This window comes from Phoxinus phoxinus (assembly GCF_949152265.1).
Source record: "Phoxinus phoxinus genome assembly, chromosome: 1".
NCBI classification, from domain to species: domain Eukaryota; kingdom Metazoa; phylum Chordata; class Actinopteri; order Cypriniformes; family Leuciscidae; genus Phoxinus; species Phoxinus phoxinus.
In genome coordinates, this window is record NC_136876.1 from 20,526,748 (window position 1) to 20,549,699 (window position 22,952).

The 22,952-nt window shown below is 38.0% G+C and overlaps 1 protein-coding gene across 2 annotated transcripts in view; it reads left to right on the forward strand.

Annotated features, from left to right (window-relative positions):
* The window catches only part of igf2bp1 (insulin-like growth factor 2 mRNA binding protein 1), a 33,968-nt gene extending 16,083 nt beyond the window's left edge, over nt 1-17,885 (forward strand). The window contains exons 3-15 of one of the 2 annotated variants that reach the window (XM_079635952.1): nt 7,382-7,430; nt 9,430-9,481; nt 9,676-9,739; nt 10,351-10,638; nt 10,858-10,992; nt 12,377-12,499; nt 12,618-12,753; nt 12,866-12,988; nt 13,156-13,272; nt 14,739-14,813; nt 14,929-15,060; nt 16,288-16,401; nt 17,055-17,885. In XM_079635952.1, coding sequence (XP_079492078.1) covers nt 7,382-7,430; nt 9,430-9,481; nt 9,676-9,739; nt 10,351-10,638; nt 10,858-10,992; nt 12,377-12,499; nt 12,618-12,753; nt 12,866-12,988; nt 13,156-13,272; nt 14,739-14,813; nt 14,929-15,060; nt 16,288-16,401; nt 17,055-17,201 — 1,555 coding nt within the window. In that variant the 3' untranslated portion in view covers nt 17,202-17,885. The remainder of the gene's footprint in view (nt 1-7,381; nt 7,431-9,429; nt 9,482-9,675; nt 9,740-10,350; nt 10,639-10,857; nt 10,993-12,376; nt 12,500-12,617; nt 12,754-12,865; nt 12,989-13,155; nt 13,273-14,738; nt 14,814-14,928; nt 15,061-16,287; nt 16,402-17,054) is intronic. The other variant, XM_079635953.1, reaches the window with a different exon arrangement.
* Nucleotides 17,886-22,952: the final 5,067 nt, after the last annotated feature.

A 22,952-nucleotide genomic window follows, 5' to 3' on the forward strand; every position in this document is an offset into this window, starting at 1 on the left:
CTTTCTTTCTTTCTTTCTTTCTTTCTTTCTTTTCTAAATCAGTTACACCTTTAGGAGTATTATACCACAGCCTGGTATATGTGGAGCAAAGCAATCTTGGGATGTAGGTTCTAATGAAAGTCTCTTGCTTTTTTCCTCCTTCATTGCTTATAATATTTGTATAATTCTGATTAAATTTATACATCTAATAGCAAAACATTTGGTCGTTCTTTTACGTTCTTGCAACTGTTTAGATGTCTGTGTGTCCATGAAGGTTTGAACTTAACATACCCTGCAGCTTCTCAAATCTTTGTGTTTGTCAAAAAGACACTTTACAGTCACTGGTCACTTTTGTATGAAGATTGTATTGTCTTAGATCAATTTAGCACAATGCCAACGTCCTCTTCTCTCCTGTTACATTTCAATGGTTTGAATGGCAACAGATACATTTCTATTCTCAGTAAATGTGTCACCAAATTGTGCAGTTGCAGCGTTGTCATTGTTTTTTAGACTGCATCTATTTGCATTCATTGATTTATCTCTTTATAATGTGATGCATTTGTAGTTGAATATGAATACACTTTCTCCTACTAGTGCTTGCTTCATATTCTGATCATATTTCCTGATTTTAAATACAAAAAAGTTTGAGGACTTTTTTTATTATTCTTTTTGAGCAGCTATTTAATTGAGAGGAAAAACATCACATAAACATTGAAAACTTTGTCTTTTCAGTGTATAAAGCTCAAGTCTCAGTTTTGGTTTAAGACAGATTGTGTCCACCACTGCCATGCTATTGGCCATCACCAATGTTCAATGGGCGGGAGATTTATTTTTATTGCTTTCATTGTTATACGACTGTATTGCTGGGGCCGGCCGTAAGCAATATATCGCCCCCTCTCGCTTTCTTCTTCTGGTATGTTACGGGTTGCATCAGCATGTGTTGATTGCTAAGCTTGGGGAGTGACCTTTCACCTCTCGGAGGAATAGGGCAAGAGGGGAAAAAAGCAGAGCGGCGAGGGGGTGGGAAGGCCTATCAGGTAATGCAGAGCAGAAAGCTCCACAGGGAGGAGTGTAGAAAGAGGGAACGAGAAACCGAGTGAGAAGAAAGCAGGAAAAAGGGGGGATGGGACGTCTGTTATTTCTGGTAAAGTTGTCTCACCATCTCTGCTACTCTCTACACCACTTTGATTTATGGCTTAACCCTTGCTGTTCCATTCACCGCCTGGAACCAACGCATCTGGTCCCCCCGGGCGAGAGGGTATCTCCAATGGCTCTCTACACAGCCAACAAACTGAACTCTGATCCTGGCCCTTAACTTTGTTACGAGGATGTTTTTATTGACTTGAGGAACCTCCACGTCCATCTAGACCTTAAACAGCTTACAACGTCCCTCCGCGGACTCGTTGTTACGCAAAGAGCGGGAAAGGGAGGTGTGTGTAACTTAGGATCCGCCCCTTCCCCTCCCACACTTACCCGCCATTTTCAGTGATGGCTCCAGAGGCCTTGCTGTATGAAGCTTCACTGGCAGTTTACTGACTGAACTTCTGTTTCATGTCGTACCTCTGTAAACCACAGTGTGTCATGTTGAAGAAGAAATTGTATAATTTCAGTTATGGCTGTATATCCTTTTTTTTACATGCAATTTCATTATCATCAGTATAGAATATTATTTTTTTTGCTTTCAGGAGAATGCAGGTTAGATTTTTAAATGCAACTAATTCGTACAATACAATAGTTATTTAAAGTAAAATAAGATTTGCTTATTAAAAGGGAAAAAAAAGATTTGTTTTTGCTAAAAATGAAATATTTAGTGCTGAAGGTACTTCTATTTACACTGATTTAATTAGCCTAAAAATAACGCTTCTCAGAATTTTTGTGTTATGTGTAGCAACCTTTTTTTTTTGCAAACTTTATTGTGCTTTTATAATAATTTTATATATTGCTTACCTAGTTTTTACCATATTAAAAATAATATATACAATTCGGTGCAGTGTGACCTTGTTTTCAGACCAGCAGTATTTTAAGCCCAAATTGGAGGTTTTAATAAGTCTTTTAGTTTTTATGTTTAATAAAGTTAGCGAAACCTTTAGAAATAATCTGGGATGCCATTTCATTTCAGATTAATTTCATTCAAGTTGATATTTTGCTACTTGAATATGTGGACACAGTTTAGCTGGTAAGTTAGGTTGATTTACTGGTCAGCAATGTGTTTTTTTCCCCCTTAGATGCATTAAAAACTTGTCTACTTTTTAGTTTAACTTGAATCATATCTCATAATCTGTGTGTGTGTGTGTGTGTGTGTGTGTGTGTGTGTGTGTGTGTGTGAGAGTGATGGAGGAGGGGTTAAGGATGTGAGTGATTAAGTTTCTTTGTGCATATTGTTTCTCTCTCTCTGTTTTTTTTATTTATCAACTTCACCTCTGATTGGCTGAGGTGGAAATGGCTGAAAGCAAGACAGGAAGTTGCTCAATGAGGGTTTTGACTTCTAAAGGTTGATTTTTGTTTTTATATTATTTTACTTCCTGTGCGCTTGGTTTCCTGTTGGACCTCATACAGTGGGCCTGGAATTGGTTAATTACTGTTAGTTCACTACATTTTTTATTGTAAACTACAAATCGCATTTACCTCGTTTTTGTCTCCATTAAATCTCAGAAGTTGTTAGTTTCAAAAAATTGTAGTTTGCTGTATTTAGTTCTGACCCTCGTGCATGTCTTCAATGATTTCTTAATTTCTCCCAGCTCCTTCCTCCAACTAGTGTTCTTCTGTTTAAAAAAAATTCCTAACACACAGTTGACAGAAAAAGATTCCCAGTGTCTAAAGCTTTCAAGATGATTGCATGGTAAGACTTGTAGAGCAGACACAATTCAGTTTTTTTAATACAACGTATCCGTTGAGACTAAATGGAGTGCAATGGTTTGGGAAGCACGTTTATTATCCTCGACAACATGCATTTGTCTTTCAGATTTGTGTCTTTTCTTCTTCTTTGACAGGCCTATGCTCATCAAAAGGGGTTTGGTGGATTTTAGCGCTTTTCACACAGACCTAGGTTTTGCATGCACCTGTGTAGTGCTTACGGTGTAGGAGTCTGCCTGTGTGTGTGACACATTTGTTCTTCTCATAGGGCTGTTTGTTTTAAATGTTGAGTGTTGTTGTGAGTGTGTTTTGTATATGTACGCAGATTTACTTATCGCTTGATGATTTTTATGTATAAAAATGTATAACATATTTTACTGTGGTATCTAAAAGTTTTAGATGCCACAATAAAATATGTTATACTGCATTTTGTTGATTTATCAAATAAGACAAACTAACCCTAAGGCACATGTAAAATATTGTCAGCAGGCAACCTAGGTGAGTTGTGTGTGTGTGTTTGATAATCCAGGGATTCGGAGTGTGTTTTTGAATATAAGATAAGATGTGTCTCTGATGAAGATTGTCCTGCTGATTCCTCCAAGCCAGCTGAGACTGGCCCATCATGCATCTGGATATGTTTAGTGAAGAGGGTGGTGGAAGTGCACCTGCTTTATATGTGTGTGGGTTAGTTGTTAGCTAAACAAACACACTCAAAATCCACATCTAGGCATAATTAACCCAAGTTTTAAAAAATATATTGATGTTAAAATTACACTGAACTTTAATATTTTTGAATTGGTAATGATGAAATCATTTATTAAATGTAAATTAAGTTATATAGCATATATTTAACAAAAGTATACAGCTGTAATATTTAAAATTACAATTATTTTTTTATATTATAGCTATAGTCAAATCTAAATTATTTTCACTACCATTCAGACATTTGGGGTCAGTAAGATTTTTTTTTTTTTTAAAGAAGTCTCTCATGTTCATCGAGGCTGCATTTATTTGAAAAAATATGACAATTTAAAGTAACTTTTCTGTTAATAAAATGTAATGTAGTCCTTTGATTTTAAAGCGGATGCTTAAGAAACATTTATCTACTATCAATGTTGAAACCAGTTGTGCTTCTTAATATTTTTATGGAATCTTTTATTTTCTATGGAACACATCCCCCAAAAGATCATATTCCTTGAAGATATTTTGTAAATTTCATACCGTAAATATATAAACCATTCATTTCTGTGAGTGAATGCAGCACAATCGCGAACATAAATGGACAACTCCAAAGGCGATTTTCTCAATGTTTCGATTTTTTTGCACCCTCAGATTCCAGATTTTCAAATAGTTGTATCTCGGCCAAATATTGTCCTGACAAACCATACATTACCTGAAAGCTGAATAAATAAGCTTTCCATTGATGTATAAATCTCAATTTAAAAAAATTTACCCATGTGACTGGTTTTGTGAATACATCTTCACCAAGGATGCATTAAATTGATCAAAAGTGATATATGTGACATATCACTTTTGATCAATTTAATGCATCCTTGGTGAAGATGTATTCATTTCATAAAGTGAAAAAAGTGTATGGTATGGCCTCATTTAAAATGTGAGGTTTGTGTGTTTGCGTGGTATGGAGGAACTGAATGTTAACTGTGTCAAGACGTATAGTTCTTGCTTTTTTGTGCTACTGTGTGTGTGTGTGTGTGTGTGTGTGTGTGTGTAACGGATAAAGTTTTGCTAGATGCTCCAGGTAGTATGAATTTCAGATTTCTTTACTAAAAGACCAAACAATTGTGGATTTTTTTATAATAATAATAATATATGCCTATTGATTAAACATTCTGCTATACATCATTGCAAATGTCTGCTATAGTCTCTTGTGAATCTTGTCTCAAGAAAAGCCAGGAACTCACCTAGCCTTAAAAATAATCCAAATGAGTCTAATTAGGGAAATGCTCCAAAAAAGGCTTTACACACAACAATGAAGAGGAACCACCAATTTGCAAGATAAAACACTGCTTTAATGAAAACGTAGCAAACATTTTGGTTACATGTGACCTCTCTCAATGCATAGTTGAGAAAGGTCACATGACTGAAATTTTTGCCTCCCCCCCCCCCCCATTCATTTGGAATCTTATCTCAAGCCAATGCATGTCTACTTTTTCTTTCACTTTTACAAGTTCAAGATATAAGTAAACTTCAGTTATGCACTGCTGACGCTCTCCTATAGGACACACACACACACACACACAAACACACACACACACACACACACACACTCCCCCTAATGCTATTCGCTTGCCTATAGCGCCCTCACCTTTGACCCTTGTAGGGTGTGAATCTCTTTTTTTTCTTCCAATCTTCTCTATCCTTGTTCTTTTCTGTTCTTGTTATCTGGTCTTTTTATTCACATTTTGATCATATTTGTAGTAGTGCTGTTTGATTTGAAATTTCTGTTTCAATGCGTGTCGAGATTCCTGTTTTAACAAAAGCCAAATCTAAACATAGCTTTTATTTGCCACGCCATAAAATACAGAAAAAACCCATGCAACTCTTTCTGGAGAATTTGAGCATGTTAACAGATTTGTGGTTAGTGTCCCACCATCCACTCCTCCATGGCTGGACGTAAGGCCTGCAGCACTACAGGTCAATTCAGAAATGTTTTCGTCTCCAAACAATAGAAAAAGAGACCGAAAGGGGTGTCAGTCCTCTTCGCCTCTTTCATGTGGCCGTAATTTCCATTCCGTTGACCAATCAGATTGTTCAGAGACTTGGTGGGACGTGACATGATGGGTTTAAATGGATTCAAAGGTGCCAAACAAGAAGCATGTTTTTCAGCAGTGGGGGTGGGGATGAAAAACTCTGTTGCGGGTTTGTAGTGAGTGTGGGTGGGATGCGGAAGCGTCAGGTTGGGGGATGGGTTCGGGAACAAGGTGATTGATCAGTGGGAGAGCGAACAGATTGGTGGTGTTTGTGTGGCCTTTGCCTTTTGTTAACATTTGTTGTATCAATCTTTAGGTGCTTTTCTGCTCTTTATTTACGTGAAACACACATGTTGCTTTCATCTTGAACTCTGAATGATGTTGGAAGCAAGCAAAAGAAGAAAGTACATACACTAACATCTTAAGCAAGTGCTCGGAGGAATGGCCTTTAAAAAAAAAAAGATTTGACAATACATGATTTCATTTGGTTTTGTCTGGCCTGGCCACGGTCGTATTGCTGATCTGTGTGGTATGAAACACCCTTGCATGATTCTTTTTTCCCTGATTGGCTGTTTTGCCCGCCATTTGCATGAAGGGAAGTAGAAAGTGAGGAAACAGCGCCATTTTCTTTGCTTGTCAACCAGTGGGCGTCAACCTTGTAGAGTTCAGAGGTCTTTAGGGTTTCTGGTCTCAGTCACCAAAACAGGGTTTCAGGCCCCTCCCAAATAACCCCTGGCACTCATTTCCCTCCTTCATCCTAAACACATGCATTGCATCAGAAGGTTGCCGCTACGCCCCCTAGAGGTTGCAGAGAGCTCCAGAATGTGTAGGTTATCTGGATAACAGTCTCCTCTTAACTGTGCCATTGTTATGGTGATCGAGCAGTGCCATGCCACAGTTCTCAATTGGACTTTATAGTTGATTCACTTGTTTTTCCTTTCTTTTCTTTTTTGTATCTCTTTTTATTCATTGCATTGCTTTGACATTGCTTTACTTGCACTTCTTTTCCTCTCTCTCCTTCCCGACCAATGATTTTGGAAGCTTCCGGGGCAGCTGGCATTAAACTACATCAGTGTCTAGTTTCAATATACACATTCAGTCTCTTCTCTCCCTTTTCTCTGCTCATTCCGCCTCATTTCCACAAATGTCGAGCAGGACAGATGCTCCCAAGCATCTTTATAATGTTTAATCGACCCAACAATAAATAAGAGATTCTCGAATCAGATCACTTTGGGATTTTTTTTCATTGACCTTACATGTTCTGTCCTCGATTTTGAGAGGAAACTACTGTTTTAAACTAGAACTTCATTTTTATTCGATTGATGCATCTAAAATTAATCAATACCTTCAAATGAAAAAAAAACAACTGATTTTTAAGCACATACTTTGCAATGTTAAAAAATAACTTGATATATATCTGCTCACTCTTATGGCATGTGAAAGAATAAAAGTATTAATGTCAGAGCTAAAATTAAGTACCCTTTATGATGGAAGTTACTGTTCAGATGGATTTATCCCTGTTCTGACTTTGACTTTCACCTTTCCGTGCTTCTCTTGCCACATCATTTAGATGTAGACCAAGACCGGGACCTTTCTGAACGCTAGCCGCCAGCGTAAATCAGAATTTGGATGACGTTGAATCACCAGATGTCATTAGTGTAATTAGTTTTAATATGATTGTGGGTGTAAACTTGAGCAGTTTTTGTTGAAAATGTCTGTGGCTGTGACCGCTCCTGACAATTTGTATTGGATATATTGATGGCACTTGTTTCATCAAGCAAAGTTTGTAAGGGGAACCTTTTCTAAACCTTGTTTTCTCTTCATTTCTTCCTCTGCAGGACCAGAAAACTCCAGATCAGAAACATTCCACCACACCTACAGTGGGAGGTGAGTCTGGGTGTGTCCATGTCTGTTCTGACAGTAAGATCTTCTCAGCTTTTCTTAATCCACACAATGATGCTCTTCACCCAAATGTTCTACCGAAGTGACCAGGGTGGCTCTTAAGGATGTGTTTCCAGACATAGATTAATCCTAGAAAAAAATATTGTGTGCTTTTCTCCATTCATAGTTTCAGACAGTATCTTAAGTTTGACCTAAAAAAAAAAAAAGCTCGTACAACGTGTCAAGCCGTTTCTGCAACTCACGTCACCAAATTTCAACATTTTATTTTACATTGGTCAGACAAACATAATCTCGCCACAAACCAATTATGCTGTTTTATGATGGTTGGGATGCTCAAACAAATCTATAAAAGCCAATCGGATGCCAACTGGGTTGTAAAATGTGAAAAAAAAAAAAAATGTTTTATATGATGAAATTAGTCCTGTTGTCAATGTCATACTCAAAATACATGGCTGTTAATTTAGTTTGAGAAAATTAAGCTATACAAATGGCGTACTTATACCTGTCTGCACATTCTTCCAGAATACGAGAAAGCATTTAAATATTTTTTACATTTACTTGAGAAGGTAAATGACGTAAGATGTTCAGTTTTGTTTTCTGCAAAAAATCTAAAATGTCAAATTAAGTGAGTTTATGCTTAAAACAAGAAAATCGCTGTCTCTGCACATTCTGTTGGAATACGAGAAAGTGTTTCAATATCAAAAAAATGTTCAGCCTCTTCCAAAAAGAAACATGAAACAGCCTTTTTAAAATGTAAATGTTCTAATACTTATGTGGACAAAACTGCATCTTAATTATATAATCTGTGCAATTCTGTCACCTTAGTGCAAATTTCTGACTCTGAAAAGCGACGTTTGAACTTTCCCTACATGTTCTGGCAAGGGCAGTGCCCTGTGTTAGTTTAAACTCAGAGTTTTACCCATGTCATTCAGGTTAGGTGATCTGTGTGTGATTATGAGATGATTACACCATCAACATACAGTGTCTGGGGGGGTGTGTGTGTGCGTGCGCGCGGGCCGCGGGTGTGGCACTGTGCATGTTTTATCCGATGGTTGTTGTACTGCCTGACTGTTGTTCTTGTGGGGCGGGGTCTTTCTTGGCACGTCTCCAGCAGGCCCCACTTCTGCCAGCCACTTGTGCCAATGTCAGCCACTAGGAGGCTAAACCCCGGTGCCAAAAAACAATCTGATGCCAACTGGGTTTGGTGTAGTCCTGTTTGACAGATGTTAACTTCTGTATGGAACTTAAGCCTGTTATTATCATACACAAAATCACATACCTGATTATTTTCGTTTGGGATGAGACAAGTTTTAATGAGTTTGAGAATTCTGGGAGGTCCTGATAGTTTAAAAAACGTTTTAAACTACAGATGGCTTGTCCTCTTGGCTACACTCTTAAAAATGAAAAGCTATAAAAGGGGGTTTTCACAGAGATACCATAGAAGAACCAATTTTGTTTCCCCAAACAAACTGTCAAGGAAAAGTTCTTAAAAGAACCATTTTTTTTTCTTTTATTAATCTAAAGAACTTTTTCTCTTCATGGATCCAGATATCATTAAAAAACCTTTGTTTTTAAGAGTGTAGCTTCATTAAACAAACTATACACTGGTACTTAGAAAACAGAGCTTTTGAGTCACTATTTCTTTTGTGAAACCAATCAGTTGGAGTCTTCCCGAAAACGGTTACAAATATCTATTACTTGAGAAGGAAAAATGTGCACAAAAATTATCCTGGTTTCCCTTTTAATTATGTTTATTTTTCTTATCTCATTGACCGATAGTTTTTCTTGTTTTAAGCATAAACTCACTTAACATCTTAGGGCTTCTTTTCTCAAAAATGTATTACAATTAAATCATTTTGCGTCCTAAATAAATGTTTTGATTGTAAGAATAATGAAAGGGAATTTTTTTTTTTACTGGAAACCGAGGCAAAAATACATAGTAAATTTTCCTTGCGTTCATTTCGTTCTGTTTTATCCATTGTAGGTTCTTGATGGTCTGCTTGCCCAGTATGGAACTGTTGAGAACTGTGAACAAGGTAAATGAATACCTGGAGTTTTCATTTGTTTTGGATTGTGGACATTGAAGGAAATACTAATGAAATAATACAACAATTTGTATTACTGTGACAGACTAGTTCATAATGAACACTTAAACGTGTTGCTAATTCTTTTACAGTATCATTAAGTCATTTACACTCTGCTTCTCTCTCTGCTCTTATTTTTCCCATAGTGAATACAGAGAGTGAGACTGCAGTTGTGAACGTCACATATGGGACACGGGAGCATGCTAGACAGTGAGTGTACTTTGCCCTGTAACCTTAATTTAAAGCTTAAGTGTGTAATTTTTCCACTAGTGTCACCAAATAGAATGTAATTTTGTCAAATAGATTTCCCTGTCTGCCATTGGTCAGACAAACAGATAGCCCCTCCCCAAACTCACACCTTTGTTTGAGATAATGTCGCTGTGCTGGGTTGGTCTGCATTCTCAATGTTTTGAAAAAAGAAAAAAAAAACTACAACTGACTGCATTTTAAGATGGGATAAACTATTTTAACACAAGTTACTCATTTCTGCTTTATAAATGACTTGTGGTGGTTTAATTTGATATTACACAAAGACAAGGCACACGCTTTCTCATTGAGATTTTTGTCTTGTTTGAGGCTGACACCTACTGGCTAAATATGAGATGTGTCAGCCTGGATCCTTCATCGGATTAATTCATAATGTTTCTTAACCTTTAAGGCAAATAACTTCTAGTGAACTGTGAAATTATCCATATGATTTCATCTTTGTGCATTTAATCAGTTAGCATTCATCCACTCCACAGTGACATTTTCTCCAAAAAGACTGTCCGTTACTATAAACCCTCAATTCATGCATATTATTTATGCATTCTGTCCCAAAGAGCTATTCAGAAGCTCAACGGTTACCAATTTGAGAACAACGCCCTGCGTGTGTCATACATCCCCGACGAGAACTCTGAGGTCGACTCTCAACGAGGCCCAGACAACGGCCGTCGTCCTGGATACGGCCCACGAGGAAACCGCCAGATGTCGCCTGGTTCGGGAATCCCCTCCAAACATCAGCACGCTGACATCCCTCTCAGGCTGCTGGTGCCCACGCAGTACGTGGGTGCCATCATTGGCAAGGAGGGCGCCACCATCCGTAACATCACCAAGCAGACTCAGAGCAAGTGAGTGGTTGACTCAAAGTGTGATTTTATGGTAAATGTTTAATGGAATGGAACAGACATTAATTTTATATAAAAGAAGAGTTCACCCTCATGGCGCTCCAGACCTGTGTGATTTTTAAGATGTTTTTATTTTATTTTGCTTGTGCCTTTGTTATGCATCAAACAGTGAATAAAACCTACATTTACAACACATCCCTCTCTTCTCCTCTCATCTCTTAGGATTGATGTGCATCGTAAAGAGAACGCAGGTGCTGCCGAAAAGCCCATAAGTATCCATTCTACCCCAGAGGGCTGTTCATCTGCCTGCCGCATGATCCTGGAAATCATGAACCAGGAGGCCAAGGACACCAAAACGTGAGTGATAATAAGTTTACACACTTAGTCAAGTCCAGAACAGTGATTCCTTACACCTTTCATTGCAAGTGCAGTATACACTACCATTCACAAGTTTGGGGTCTTAAAAAAAAAAAGAAGAAAATCAGTTGATTAACTGACAGACTTTTATATTGTTACAAAAGATTTATATTTCAAATAAATGCTGTTCTTTTGAACTTTCTATTCATCAAAGAACCCTGAAAATTTTTATCAGTTTCCACATAAAAATTAAACGGCACAACTCTTTTCAACATTGATAATATAAATGTTTCTTGAGCAGCAATTCATCATATTAGAATGATTTATGAAGGATCATGTGGCACTGAAAACTGTAGTAATGATGCTGGAAAAAAAACAGCATTGCCTTCAGAGGAATACATTAAAAAAATTTAAATGGAAAAGTTAAATTGTAATATTTCACCAAATTACTGTTTTTACTGTACTTTTGATCAAATAAATGGTGAGCATTGGAGTCTTTCAAAAACATTTAAAGTCCCCCATATGTGGTCAATAATTTTATCCCTTAAAACTCATCTTTTTGATCACCAAAATTACACATTTAAATGTTTTTTCCTGTGAAAAAAATGCATTCATGCCTTAAAATAGCTTAAATATAACTACTACACCCTTGCTTTATCTAGTATATGTTGATCCATGAATATGCAAATGAGCCCCGACTCCACTCGCTCGTCTACAAGTCAATGTATCAGAATGAAAATGCGTTTTATGTATCGCTCTCAACACCATTGGACACATAACACTAATTAATATTATTAGCCTTTTGCTTGATTGTGTTTTCAAACAGCTAATAATGTATTACTAATGTTACACAATGTTACGCCATCTCAGAGTCAGACAGCTGCCTTCTAACAATCAGCATCCGTAGAAACGCTTTGAACAACTCCCTTGAACAACAAAGACATCTTAACCTCATATACATAATTCACCCGCTATATTGCTAAATGTACCAGATTTATTATATCAACAGAAAAATGTCCTTTGATAATCTGGCTTCTTGAGACTCCCCAGTTTCAGAGAATAGTTAATGATATGCTAAAGCCCGCATATAGTTGTTGACGTGATTATGACAAGGTAGTTTGACGTCAGAAACACCAGCGATTTCAAACTGCGTCTTTAGATTTTTTAAAAGAGAAAATACTCTGCAATGGTGTTGACTTATTTATTGTACATGGTTTGTCTTAAAGCATATTAAAACACCACATAGACATATAAACAACATTTAAAAACTTGATTTTCACCACAGGGGGTCATTTTCTTCAAAACCTACAGTCCATTGGATTGTCAGTGCTGGTTCATGTCTGCTCTCAGATCTTTATTAACAATTTTCATTCATTTCTGATAGTGCTGATGAGGTGCCTCTGAAGGTTCTTGCTCACAACAACTTTGTTGGCCGTTTGATCGGCAAAGAGGGACGCAACCTAAAGAAAGTGGAACAAGACACTGATACCAAGATCACAATTTCACCGTAAGCAATAAAAAGGACACAATAAAAAAATGAAAGGAACCAACCAGCGGCCTAATTTTATACTGAGCTGCCTTAACACGATTGGTAGCATTTATATTCTGAATGTCTCTCACTGCAGACTGCAGGATCTGACCCTTTATAACCCAGAGAGGACCATTACAGTGAAGGGCTCGATCGAAGCCTGCTGCCTGGCGGAACAGGAGATCATGAAGAAAGTGCGAGAGGCATATGACAATGACATCGCTGCCATGAATGTGAGTTTACGTAAGATACAAAAAAAAAAGTATTTCCTTGTAAGTGTAACTTACTTGGCCATGAAACATGAGTTTGAAGCCTAATCTGAATCTACATTGCCTTTTCATCCAGCAACAGACTCACCTGATCCCTGGACTAAACCTGGGAGCCATTGGCCTCTTCCCGCCGTCCTCGGCCATGCCACCTCCTTCCCTCGGAAACTCTGTGCCTGGTCCTCCCTATGGCCCTATGGGGGTACGACCAATTTTCTCATTATTCATTAGTTTTCAATAACTTGTTCACATAACTTGGCTTCTTGTGGCATCTTTACCTTATTATGGTTTGTAAGCACAATTCTTTATCGGGGTGTTCACCATATGTTGTTGCGATGTGATAGTTATATGTTTTGTGTCTCCCTACAGGCCGCTGAACAGGAGACCGTCCACGTGTACATCCCAGCCCAAGCAGTGGGAGCCCTCATTGGCAAGAAGGGTCAGCATATCAAGCAGCTAAGCCGTTTTGCTGGAGCGTCTATTAAGGTAACTCTTATGAAAATGATTTGTGGTTGATCTCTTTGGGTTCCCATGCTTCCAGATTTTTTTTTTTACTTGAACCCTCCTAATGTATTAAAAAACTGTAAATACACCTTTTGCAGTCCAGGGTCTGTTTGGATCTGGTGTAACATAAGCTTATAAAAAAAGTCAGAACTTAATAACTAAAATGATATTGTATCTAATCAGTAACTTCTCAATGAGTGAATGCACAAAAGTTTTGAACGTTACCATAGATTCCGGAAAATACACGGTTTGATTTGGGTTCATTCACACTGTCAGTTATTTTCCGGAATCTGTGAGTGCGTTCACGCACATCCCGTAAAGACACGTGACGTGTAACGTACGCGTCGAAAACATGTTGTGGTTTCATATTGAACATATACTACAAACATATTGACATTGTCATTTTTTTAAATTTCAGAATTATTGTGCGTGTGTTGGAAATAGGCAAATTTTAAACAAATCTTTCTAATTAATAGATGAAAAAAAATATCAGCATTAATTTAATGTGTAAAACCACAGTTTCCAAAAGCAAAAGGTGTAACAATGTGGTTGAAATGGTAATGTCTCTTACAATTAAAAAAAATCTGGAGCAAAAAGTTTTTGACAGTCTTAAACTCGTAAAGATTAATCTTCGCACTAAAACCTATGGATTTAAAAACCGAGTCAAAACGGACATGAATGCATGAATAGGAGAACGAGATTGTTACCCCCCAAAATTAAAATGAATCTATTATTACCCTCATGTCGTTTCAAACCTGTTGCAATGTTTTCAGTTTGTGAATGAGTCAGTTGTTTTTATTTTTATGAATAAAACATTATTTTTGCTTGGAGCTTTTCAATGAAATCAACACACTGGGCTATTTTATGGATTCAGGATTTAAACTTAATTTCTATGGACTACTTTTATGGCATTTTATGATACCTCTGCATACATTTTAAGTTTAAAAACTGCCATTCATTATAATTGCATGGAAAAGTTCAATGTTTCACATTCAAATGTTTGGGCTCTGTAAGATAAAAAAAAAAAAAAGAAAAAAAAAAAAAGAAGAAGAAAAAAAAGTATCTTATGCTAGTATTTATTTGAACAAAAATACAGTATTATGTACACTAGGTACATTTATTACAGTAAAATATTATTATAGTTTAAAATATATCTTTTATATTTGTATATATTTTAAAATTGAATTTATTTTTCTGATAACAAAGCAGAATTTTCAGCATCATTGCTCCAGTCTTCAGTGTCACATGATCCTTTAGAAATCATTAAAATATTCTTATTTGATAATAATAAGATACATTTTTGAGCAGCAATGTTGAAAACAGAAGTGTGGCTTAATATTTTTGTGGTCACGGGTCGTCTCAGATCAAATATTTTGTTTATGTCATTTAAAATATTGAGGTTTATGTTCCCTTTTCCTGAAGGACATCTCAAATGCATTTTTCCTTAGATTGCACCAGCAGAGGCTCCAGACTCGAAAATGCGAATGGTCATCGTGACGGGGCCTCCTGAGGCCCAATTCAAGGTTTGCATGAATGCATGGTTTGCAAATTCATTTCAGATCAAATTTTTTTAATGAATTTGTTGTCAGGAAGACCGTCAGTAGATACACAAGTCATTTAACAAGCCCTGTGTTCTAGGCTCAAGGCCGAATATACGGTAAGCTGAAGGAGGAGAACTTCTTTGGCCCCAAAGAGGAGGTGAAGTTGGAGACGCACATCAAAGTAGCAGCTGCAGCAGCCGGAAGGGTCATCGGAAAGGGCGGGAAAACTGTAAGTCATGCATCATTAACATATTGCTGATAGATGTCAGATGATGACAACTCCTTAGAGGAAGAGTATCCATAAAGTTACTTCATGAAATGAAATGTTGGAGACAGATTATTACAGAGAAAGTTGCTTATTAGGGGTGCACAATATATTGCACACAGTATGTGGTGGCTGATTTTACTTTGTGTATGATTACATATGTTTAACCCAACGCTATCTCACGACCAATTCGTACGAATTTGTACGAGTGATTAAAAGGTGGCTAATTCGTACGAATTTGTACGACCTCACTTGTACGAATTTGTACGATTTGTCTAAACCCACGTGACGGTTGGGTTTAGGGGCGGGGTCAGGGCTAGGTCATTCGTATGAATTCATACGATTTTGGCAAATCGTAAAATATGTACGATTTAGCAAAAAACGTACAAATTCGTACGAGTGAGGTCGTATGAATTGGTACGAATTAGCCACCTCGTAAAATTCGTACGAATTGCCGTGAGATCGGGTTGGTTTAACCCGATGAATCAAGAAGTTCAAGACAGGGTTGCCAGATTCATGTTTTTACAATACATAAAACGTTATTTGTAGCTCACCTCCCATCTAATAATCATAAAGAGCTTTGTGCTTTGTTACTTCTGATAATTCTCAGCTTTTATCTTCTGCCCATTTTATCAAGAAATATTAATATTAAAGGGTCCTGTATGTTTGTATATGTGTGTGTATTCCTGTGATGTCAAAGTTGATTTTTCAGCATCATTACTCCAGTCTTCAGTGTCATATGTTCCTAATAAAATTATTCAAATATTGTTGATATGTCATTTAAAATATTGAGGTTTATGTTCCCTTTTCCTGAAGAACATCTCAAATGCATTTTGCTGCTCAAAAAAAATATATTATTATTATTATCAATGTTGAAAACGGTTTTGTTGCTTATTTTTGTGTGGAAACTGTGATACATTTGATAAAATAGAAAAGAAAGTTCAACAGAAAAGAATTAATTTGCAAAATACAAATTAAGATCTTACAGAAATGACTTTTGATCAATTTAATGCATCTTTGCTGAATACATTTTCATTTCTTTAAAAAATATTAAAGTATAGGAATACATATATAAATGTCATTTAAACGCATCAAATTAAGCAAAAATGTATATATGAGAACTTTAGTAATTAAAAGAAAGAATTGATGGAATGTACTGATCAAGACTGTGCTGTGGATTTGATTGATCAGGTGAATGAGCTGCAGAACCTCACCGCTGCTGAAGTAGTGGTTCCCCGAGAGCAAACCCCTGATGAACACGACCAGGTCATCGTCAAAATTATCGGCCACTTTTACGCAAGTCAGGTGAGTTGCTTATCTTTCTGTATTCTCTGCACAAATGTACTTCACTAATGGCGCTTTTCCACTACACAGTACCAGCTCGCCTCGCCTTTGTTTGGTTTTCCACTGTGTAAAAGTTGTACCGGTACCTGCTTCCAGGTACTTTTTTTTCGTATCACCTTCGGCGAGGTTCTAAGCGAGCTGAGGCGATACTAAAATGTGACGTGAAACACGGCAGACTGCTGATTGGTCAGAGAGAATCGTCACTATTCACTGCGTCATCATTGCACGCGCCAGACGGAGTATCCTGAATAACCCTCGACATTTTTAAATAGTTTTGCCAGAGATTGCGTGATATACCCATTACTAATATTATGTAAAACAGCATACACTCGATTTCCTTCATTGTCCTGTGTGTGTGTGGGTAGCGGGTGTGTGTCGCGTCACTATGACGACCAGGTACTATTATGGAGGTACTATCTGCAATGGAAAACGGAGCGAAACGCGAGCCGAGTCAAGTCGAGCTGGTACTGGTAATGGAAAAGCGCCATTAGTTAGGAGTGGACCCCCCAAAGAGCTTGGTTGACATTTCATTTGGCTAGAGTGTTACAAAAACTTGGCACATGGCACAGCAGACAGTGCTAAAATGCTGTTTTTGTTGTTGTTGTTTCCTCTAGTTGGCACAGAGGAAGATCAGGGACATTTTGACACAAGTCAAGCAGCAGCAGAAAGGAGGTATGGGAGGCCAGCAGGGGCCCCATCCGCAGGTCGTGACTGAGCCGGGGTCCCCGCAGGGACTGGCACAAGAACCCAGGAGGAAGTGAGAGGCCGGGGGCGCTACCCAGTCAGACGGACAGACAAATGGGAGGACAAACAAGCGGACTGACTGAGAGAGAGAGAGAGTGACACAGACCCAGCGGTAGACGGGGAGAAATGATCAGCAAACTGAGAGGGAATTAAAAAGAGAGCAAAAGACAAAAAAAAAAAAAAAACATGCCTGAGAGAGAAAGAGGACACAAGTTTAGTGAAAATGAACAAGAAAAAAAAAAGAGTGATTTTTCTAAAGAAGAGAGATAACTAGAAAACAGAGACCAGATGCCAGGCCAGGTGGAGTGACTGAGGATGGCGAGGAGGTCCGTCAGAGCGGAGCGCCCTCTGGTGAGAGCTTTTATACATAGCCGCTTATTAGGAATAGGGCATAATGAAGGTCCCGCAAAAGTTCAGCTACATAGGACCCTCAGCCATCACCAGTCACTTCAAAATTTTAACTGTTTTTTTTAAAGATAGAGATATATGTATAGAAATGTTTATTCAGAGGTATTATTAATGAAATGCAGTGAGGTAGAGATGGGAGAGAGAAAGAGAGCAGAGAATCAGTCCAATTTATTAGTGGGTGTGGTCACCAATCAGGTGACTTCTCCCTACCTATCAGAGATGAGGGGAGGGGCCAAAGTTGTTAACACTGCTCTTGAAGTCCCCCACGCTAAACTGTGGGGGTGACGAGATGAAAAAAATATGAAAAAAATGAGGTTGTAAATATAATCTTCATGACTTTGAGTTGATGCTGCATGTTTAACCGTCTGCAATCGCGCACCTGGTTTTCGGAGGGTTGCGGCATTTGTCGAAGGCTTCCCTTTCAGGCCGCGTGCCGTTTGGCCGACGGGACGTGCGGCAAGAGTTCAGTAAGCGTGTGGGCTAAAGGTGACCTCTGCAGTTGTATTGCAGTGGCTCAGCTTTGATGTGCGGATGCCCAACAATCCCGCCCTCAACCACGCCGGCGATGATCGCTGCAGCGCCGCCCACACCCAAACGGCATATTTTATATATATTATATATATATGATATGTGAGTTAACCTGGCCCCTCATTGCATTGGAGCAGGCAGACGATGAAATGGAGCGTACCGTAATTTCAGAAAACGAGACTTAGAGCATCTTTTTTAAAAGCGTGTTCGCTTTTTAATAAAAGCATTTGTCATCTGTAAACCTGGCCTTCAGACGTGGTGTTCTGTTTTTCCTGAGAATAAATATACTGTAAAAATATGCCGAGACCGAATCAGCTGAGGACAGTCGTCCTGAATGCCAGGTTTGATTGACAGTGTACAGCCTCCACAAACCTGCCTTTTAGGTCAAAGGTCACGAACAGGGGACAGCAATATGGTTTCTGTGCTCTCTCTCTCTCGCCCACTTTGTTCGACATTTGCCGATGAGGTTGCCAGGGTCCTGGCTTTTCTCACTGAACCTAGAACAGATTAGATAAAATGAATTAAGAAAAAAACAAAAAAACTACCTCAGGGTATTGTTACCTCAGTATTCCTAATTTCGTTCTTCTTTTTCTTTTTGATTCCCCCCCCCTTTTTTTGCTTGCTGGTGTTTTATATAAAAGCTGATAGTCTTGAATATTTTATTTTTTTAAGGAAGAAATATTTTAAATTTTTTCCCATTATTTTTCTCTTTTGGTATGCCTGTTTGGGAGAGTGTAATTGAGTTTTTTTTTTTTTCTCACCTGAGCTCAGAAGGACTCCTAGGAAAAATTATGAATTTTGTGAGTCTCGCAGCCAGCCTGGGGGTCCTTGAAGAGTCACGCTTGAAATCACTGGCCAATGGGACGTAGGACGGATCTTACCATCTCTTACTGGTGCATAATGAACGTTGCCAAACCACAGGAATTAAATTTTGACGCTAATGCGTATGTTTGTTGTACAAGCTGACTGTAGAAAACAAAACAATGGCCTTTTTCCTAACTTGTGCCATTTTATTTTTGCACCTGTGGTGTGATCTTGTTCATTCTGCACTAAAGGACTTTGACATCATTGGTTGGCTTACTTGAAAGGGCTTGACTTTACTCGCCATGCTTAAAAAACGAAAGCATGTCGACCATCATCGGCCCGAAGACACTGAATGTGAACCATTTAACATCTTTCTTTTTTTCTTTTGGATGGAGTCTCGTCCTTCTCCATTGTCCTGTGCAAGTGTGCGTGAGTGCGTTTACTAATTGAGTTTGAGTGTTAAATCTTTTTTTGTTGGGGGAGTGGTTTAGGTGTTTTAAAAAGGCAGAAACATAGAAAAAACACTCTATGGCCTCGGTCATACTCATTTTTTTAAAAACTGACTGAGAACAAAAGGTACCTTTTGAAAAACGGGAGCCAAAAAATATTCACAAAAAGAAATCAATAAAATGAAAGCATTCACATCTCTCAAATTTAAACCTGTAAATAATTTGTTCAGCGGAACAATCGGGGGGGGGGAATTATCGTTTGTATTTTTTTAGAATAAAATACTAATTGGATAAAGGAAGGAAAGACTTTTAGCCGTTAAAGATGGATGGACACTGCCAGACCGCGTTTTTTCAGGTTCCATTCAGACATCTGCGAAGCGTTTGCCAGCATGTTCATGTGCTTTAACAGATCAAGGTCTTTAATTTTAGTTTTTTTGTTTTTGTTTTACAAAAGCTTCCCTTTTTCACACCAGTCTTCTGATTTCTGCTTGAGGATTGAACTTGACCTGTCAGTACATCCTGCTCTTCAGGCAGGAAAGAAGCGTCTGTCCTGTTCCAGCCCATAGATTTCTGTCAGACACCAAGACACACTCACACACTTCTGCTCTGTTCAGACTGCAGCAGCCTTTTTGTTTTTACCTTTTTGTTTTTCTTTTAGACAGCAAGCTTTATTTGGACATGACATCTGGTTGCGAACTGTTTCATCAATAAAAGACAAAAAAAAAACTAAAAAAATGTGAGCGAGAATTATTAACATAACCGCAGATCTCCAAGAACTAACATAGTTTAAAAAAACAACGAAATAGTAGATATGTTATTGTAATTGCATTTTTATTATTTTGTCTTTTTTTTATTATTATTATTCTTTGGGTGAAAGGTATAAGCGATGAGATGGAGATGCCCTGGACAGATTCAGTGGACATTTTGTAAAGGTTTTAGATGTCACATTTGTCCCCCTCTTCTTCTTCAACCCCCCCCCCCCCCCCCCCCCCCCCCCACTCACCACTCACCACTCGCTACCTTCATCCGCTCATTTTTGTTTTGCGTTAGTAGTATCCGATTCAAGAGACATTAGTTCTGGAATAGAACGCCCTCTCTCACGCTGGCCTCGTTTGTGACCGTTTTCTCTGTTCAGTTCAGTCGTTTGATGTTGAATTTCTTTGCAATTTATTTTTACTCATTCGTTTTTCTTCTCTCAAATTGTCTCCATTTATGTAGTTTGGATTATAGCTAGGTTTCTCCTCGAATAGAGTTCTTTATGCACAGACACCTCTTACACTGCTACTAGTTCATTTGAAATACTAACAAATGATTCATTCTTCATGTAATTACCTGTGCCAAACTGGGGTTCTCTTTGTGTTTTGTTGTTGTACTCCAGAAAAACGGAAGGAATAAGACTGTACGCAGTCAGGAACGGATGCAGTGCTATATATGAGATACACGGTTCCCTGAGTACCGCGAGTCGACTTCCTGTTTGGCACTTGGAAATGTTTTCTTCTATCCTTTTTATTTCGAGGTCCTCTACACGTTGTTGTTGTTGTTGTTGGTGGTGGCGAGGGCTTGAACAAGCAGTAGAACCGTTTCACTAGCATACTTGAGCTTAGGAAAAAAGATAGTATGTTGGTAACTTATGCAATTCTGTGACGAGTCAAACGAATGGCTGTCGTTTGTCACACGGACTGTTAAGTGTCCACTGGGAAAAGTTGCATTGCAGTGCATAGATTTACACGTAGACCACAGGTTGAAGCGCAGCTTATAGTTGGGTGTGATTAATCATATCGACGTTGCATGCCACTGTTGTATCTCACCGTGTTAGTTTCTGGCCTCTCCTTAAGGAAAACATTTGGGTGCTACAAATGACGACTCAAACCTCACATAACTAGGAACGCTACCTCAAGACTTAGCCATAAGATTGTTTTTATCAAGCAGACGAGAGCGAAAGTGCATGTTACATTTTTACTTTTGAGTTTTAATTTATTTTGAGCTTTTCATTTCTGTAGACGTTTGGATAGAATAGCCTATTACTCCAGCTTCGAGTTGGGCGAGGTGGCAGGACGGGAAACGGATGTGTGGTGTAATGGTTTGCACGGGAGGAGGAGGAACCTGTGAAGTTCGGTTAGTGCACAATTAAGCTCAATTAGAATTCTCCCCACATCATGGCACTGGTAACTCGGCCAGCATTCGTAGTGTGACTGAGGAAACACACAATCGTGCCTGTTGCGCTATCTTCTCTGTGTCCTTTCCCACCTCGATGGCACCACCACTACCTCCACGCCATGCAGCCTTGTCCCCAAGAACCATCCTTCCTGTTTAAAAGCCCTTTTCTCGCTGGTCTTAAAAACGGTCTTCACTTTCTTTTTTTGCTGAAACTAGATTTAAATCGGCAATAAAATGGCAATTCTGCCCGGAGCTTCTACTAACTTTCTGTCCTAATAATTTTGATTTCACAGCCTGAATCAAAAAGGCCTGTAACCATGTGTTTTTAATTTCTTTTTTTGGTTGATCTACCTCTTAGAATAAAGACAAACAGATAGGACATGACATAAATCTTAAAAAAAGGACAAAAAAAAGTAAATTTCGAATTAATCAATAATAATAAATGACTTGAGCAACTGGGTAGAAATATCTCCACATACCGATAGGAGTCTTTTACTTCCAAAGATGATTTTTCTTCAGTTGTTTTTGAAATTGTTCAGGATGAATTTGGAAATGGAATATATATGTGCGAGGGGAAATAACATAAAAATATGTCAATCTCACTATCCAGTCTCTTTTTCTTTTTTTCTCCATTATTATTAAACTGACTTTTTTTTTAACTTACAAATTCTTCATCTTTCTATTTGATTTATATTTCTGATGGCTTTTTAAGAAATGACATAGGATTGTATCTCTTATGTTTGCAATAGAATCTGTTCTCTTTTTCTCTGTGAACCGCAACATAGTATCTTTTCAGGCCACACAGAGCAGCATGATGTTCAAATCGTTTTCATTTTTATTGTTTCATTTCACCTGTAATAATGCAACAGGAGAGTAAAGGTTGGTTGAATTAAATAGGGCACATTTTAGGAGGATGAGAGAGGAAGGAGACTATAACTTTATCAGACTACCTTTATCCCTTCACCCTTTTCACAGCAGGTGCCACAGACATTATCGAGACTTTCAGCCTCTGCCTGCCTGATTTTCTTTGATTCTCATCCACTATTGGTTTGAACTCCTTGTAAAGAATACAGAGCATAGATATGAATGTGACAATAAAAGATGAGTAAACTGGTGTCCTCTTGTGTCTGGACTGTGTTTGCGTTCACTTGGGCACTTCTAGCTTTGTCTGACATTTTTTTATAAAAAAATACTGTTTGATATAAAGTTTGTTATAAAGCTGAATTGACTGTAGAGACAGTTTTGTCCATGAAAAAAATTAATTACAGTTTGACACTTAAATTTATAGAAGAACACAATACAAAAAGCAGACACAATTAATTTTTATGCTGGTTGAGGTATAAAATTGACATAAATGCAACTAATTTTTCTCAGAAAGTGGGTCATCACAGAATCAATGTAAATTATTTAATCCAGGATTTG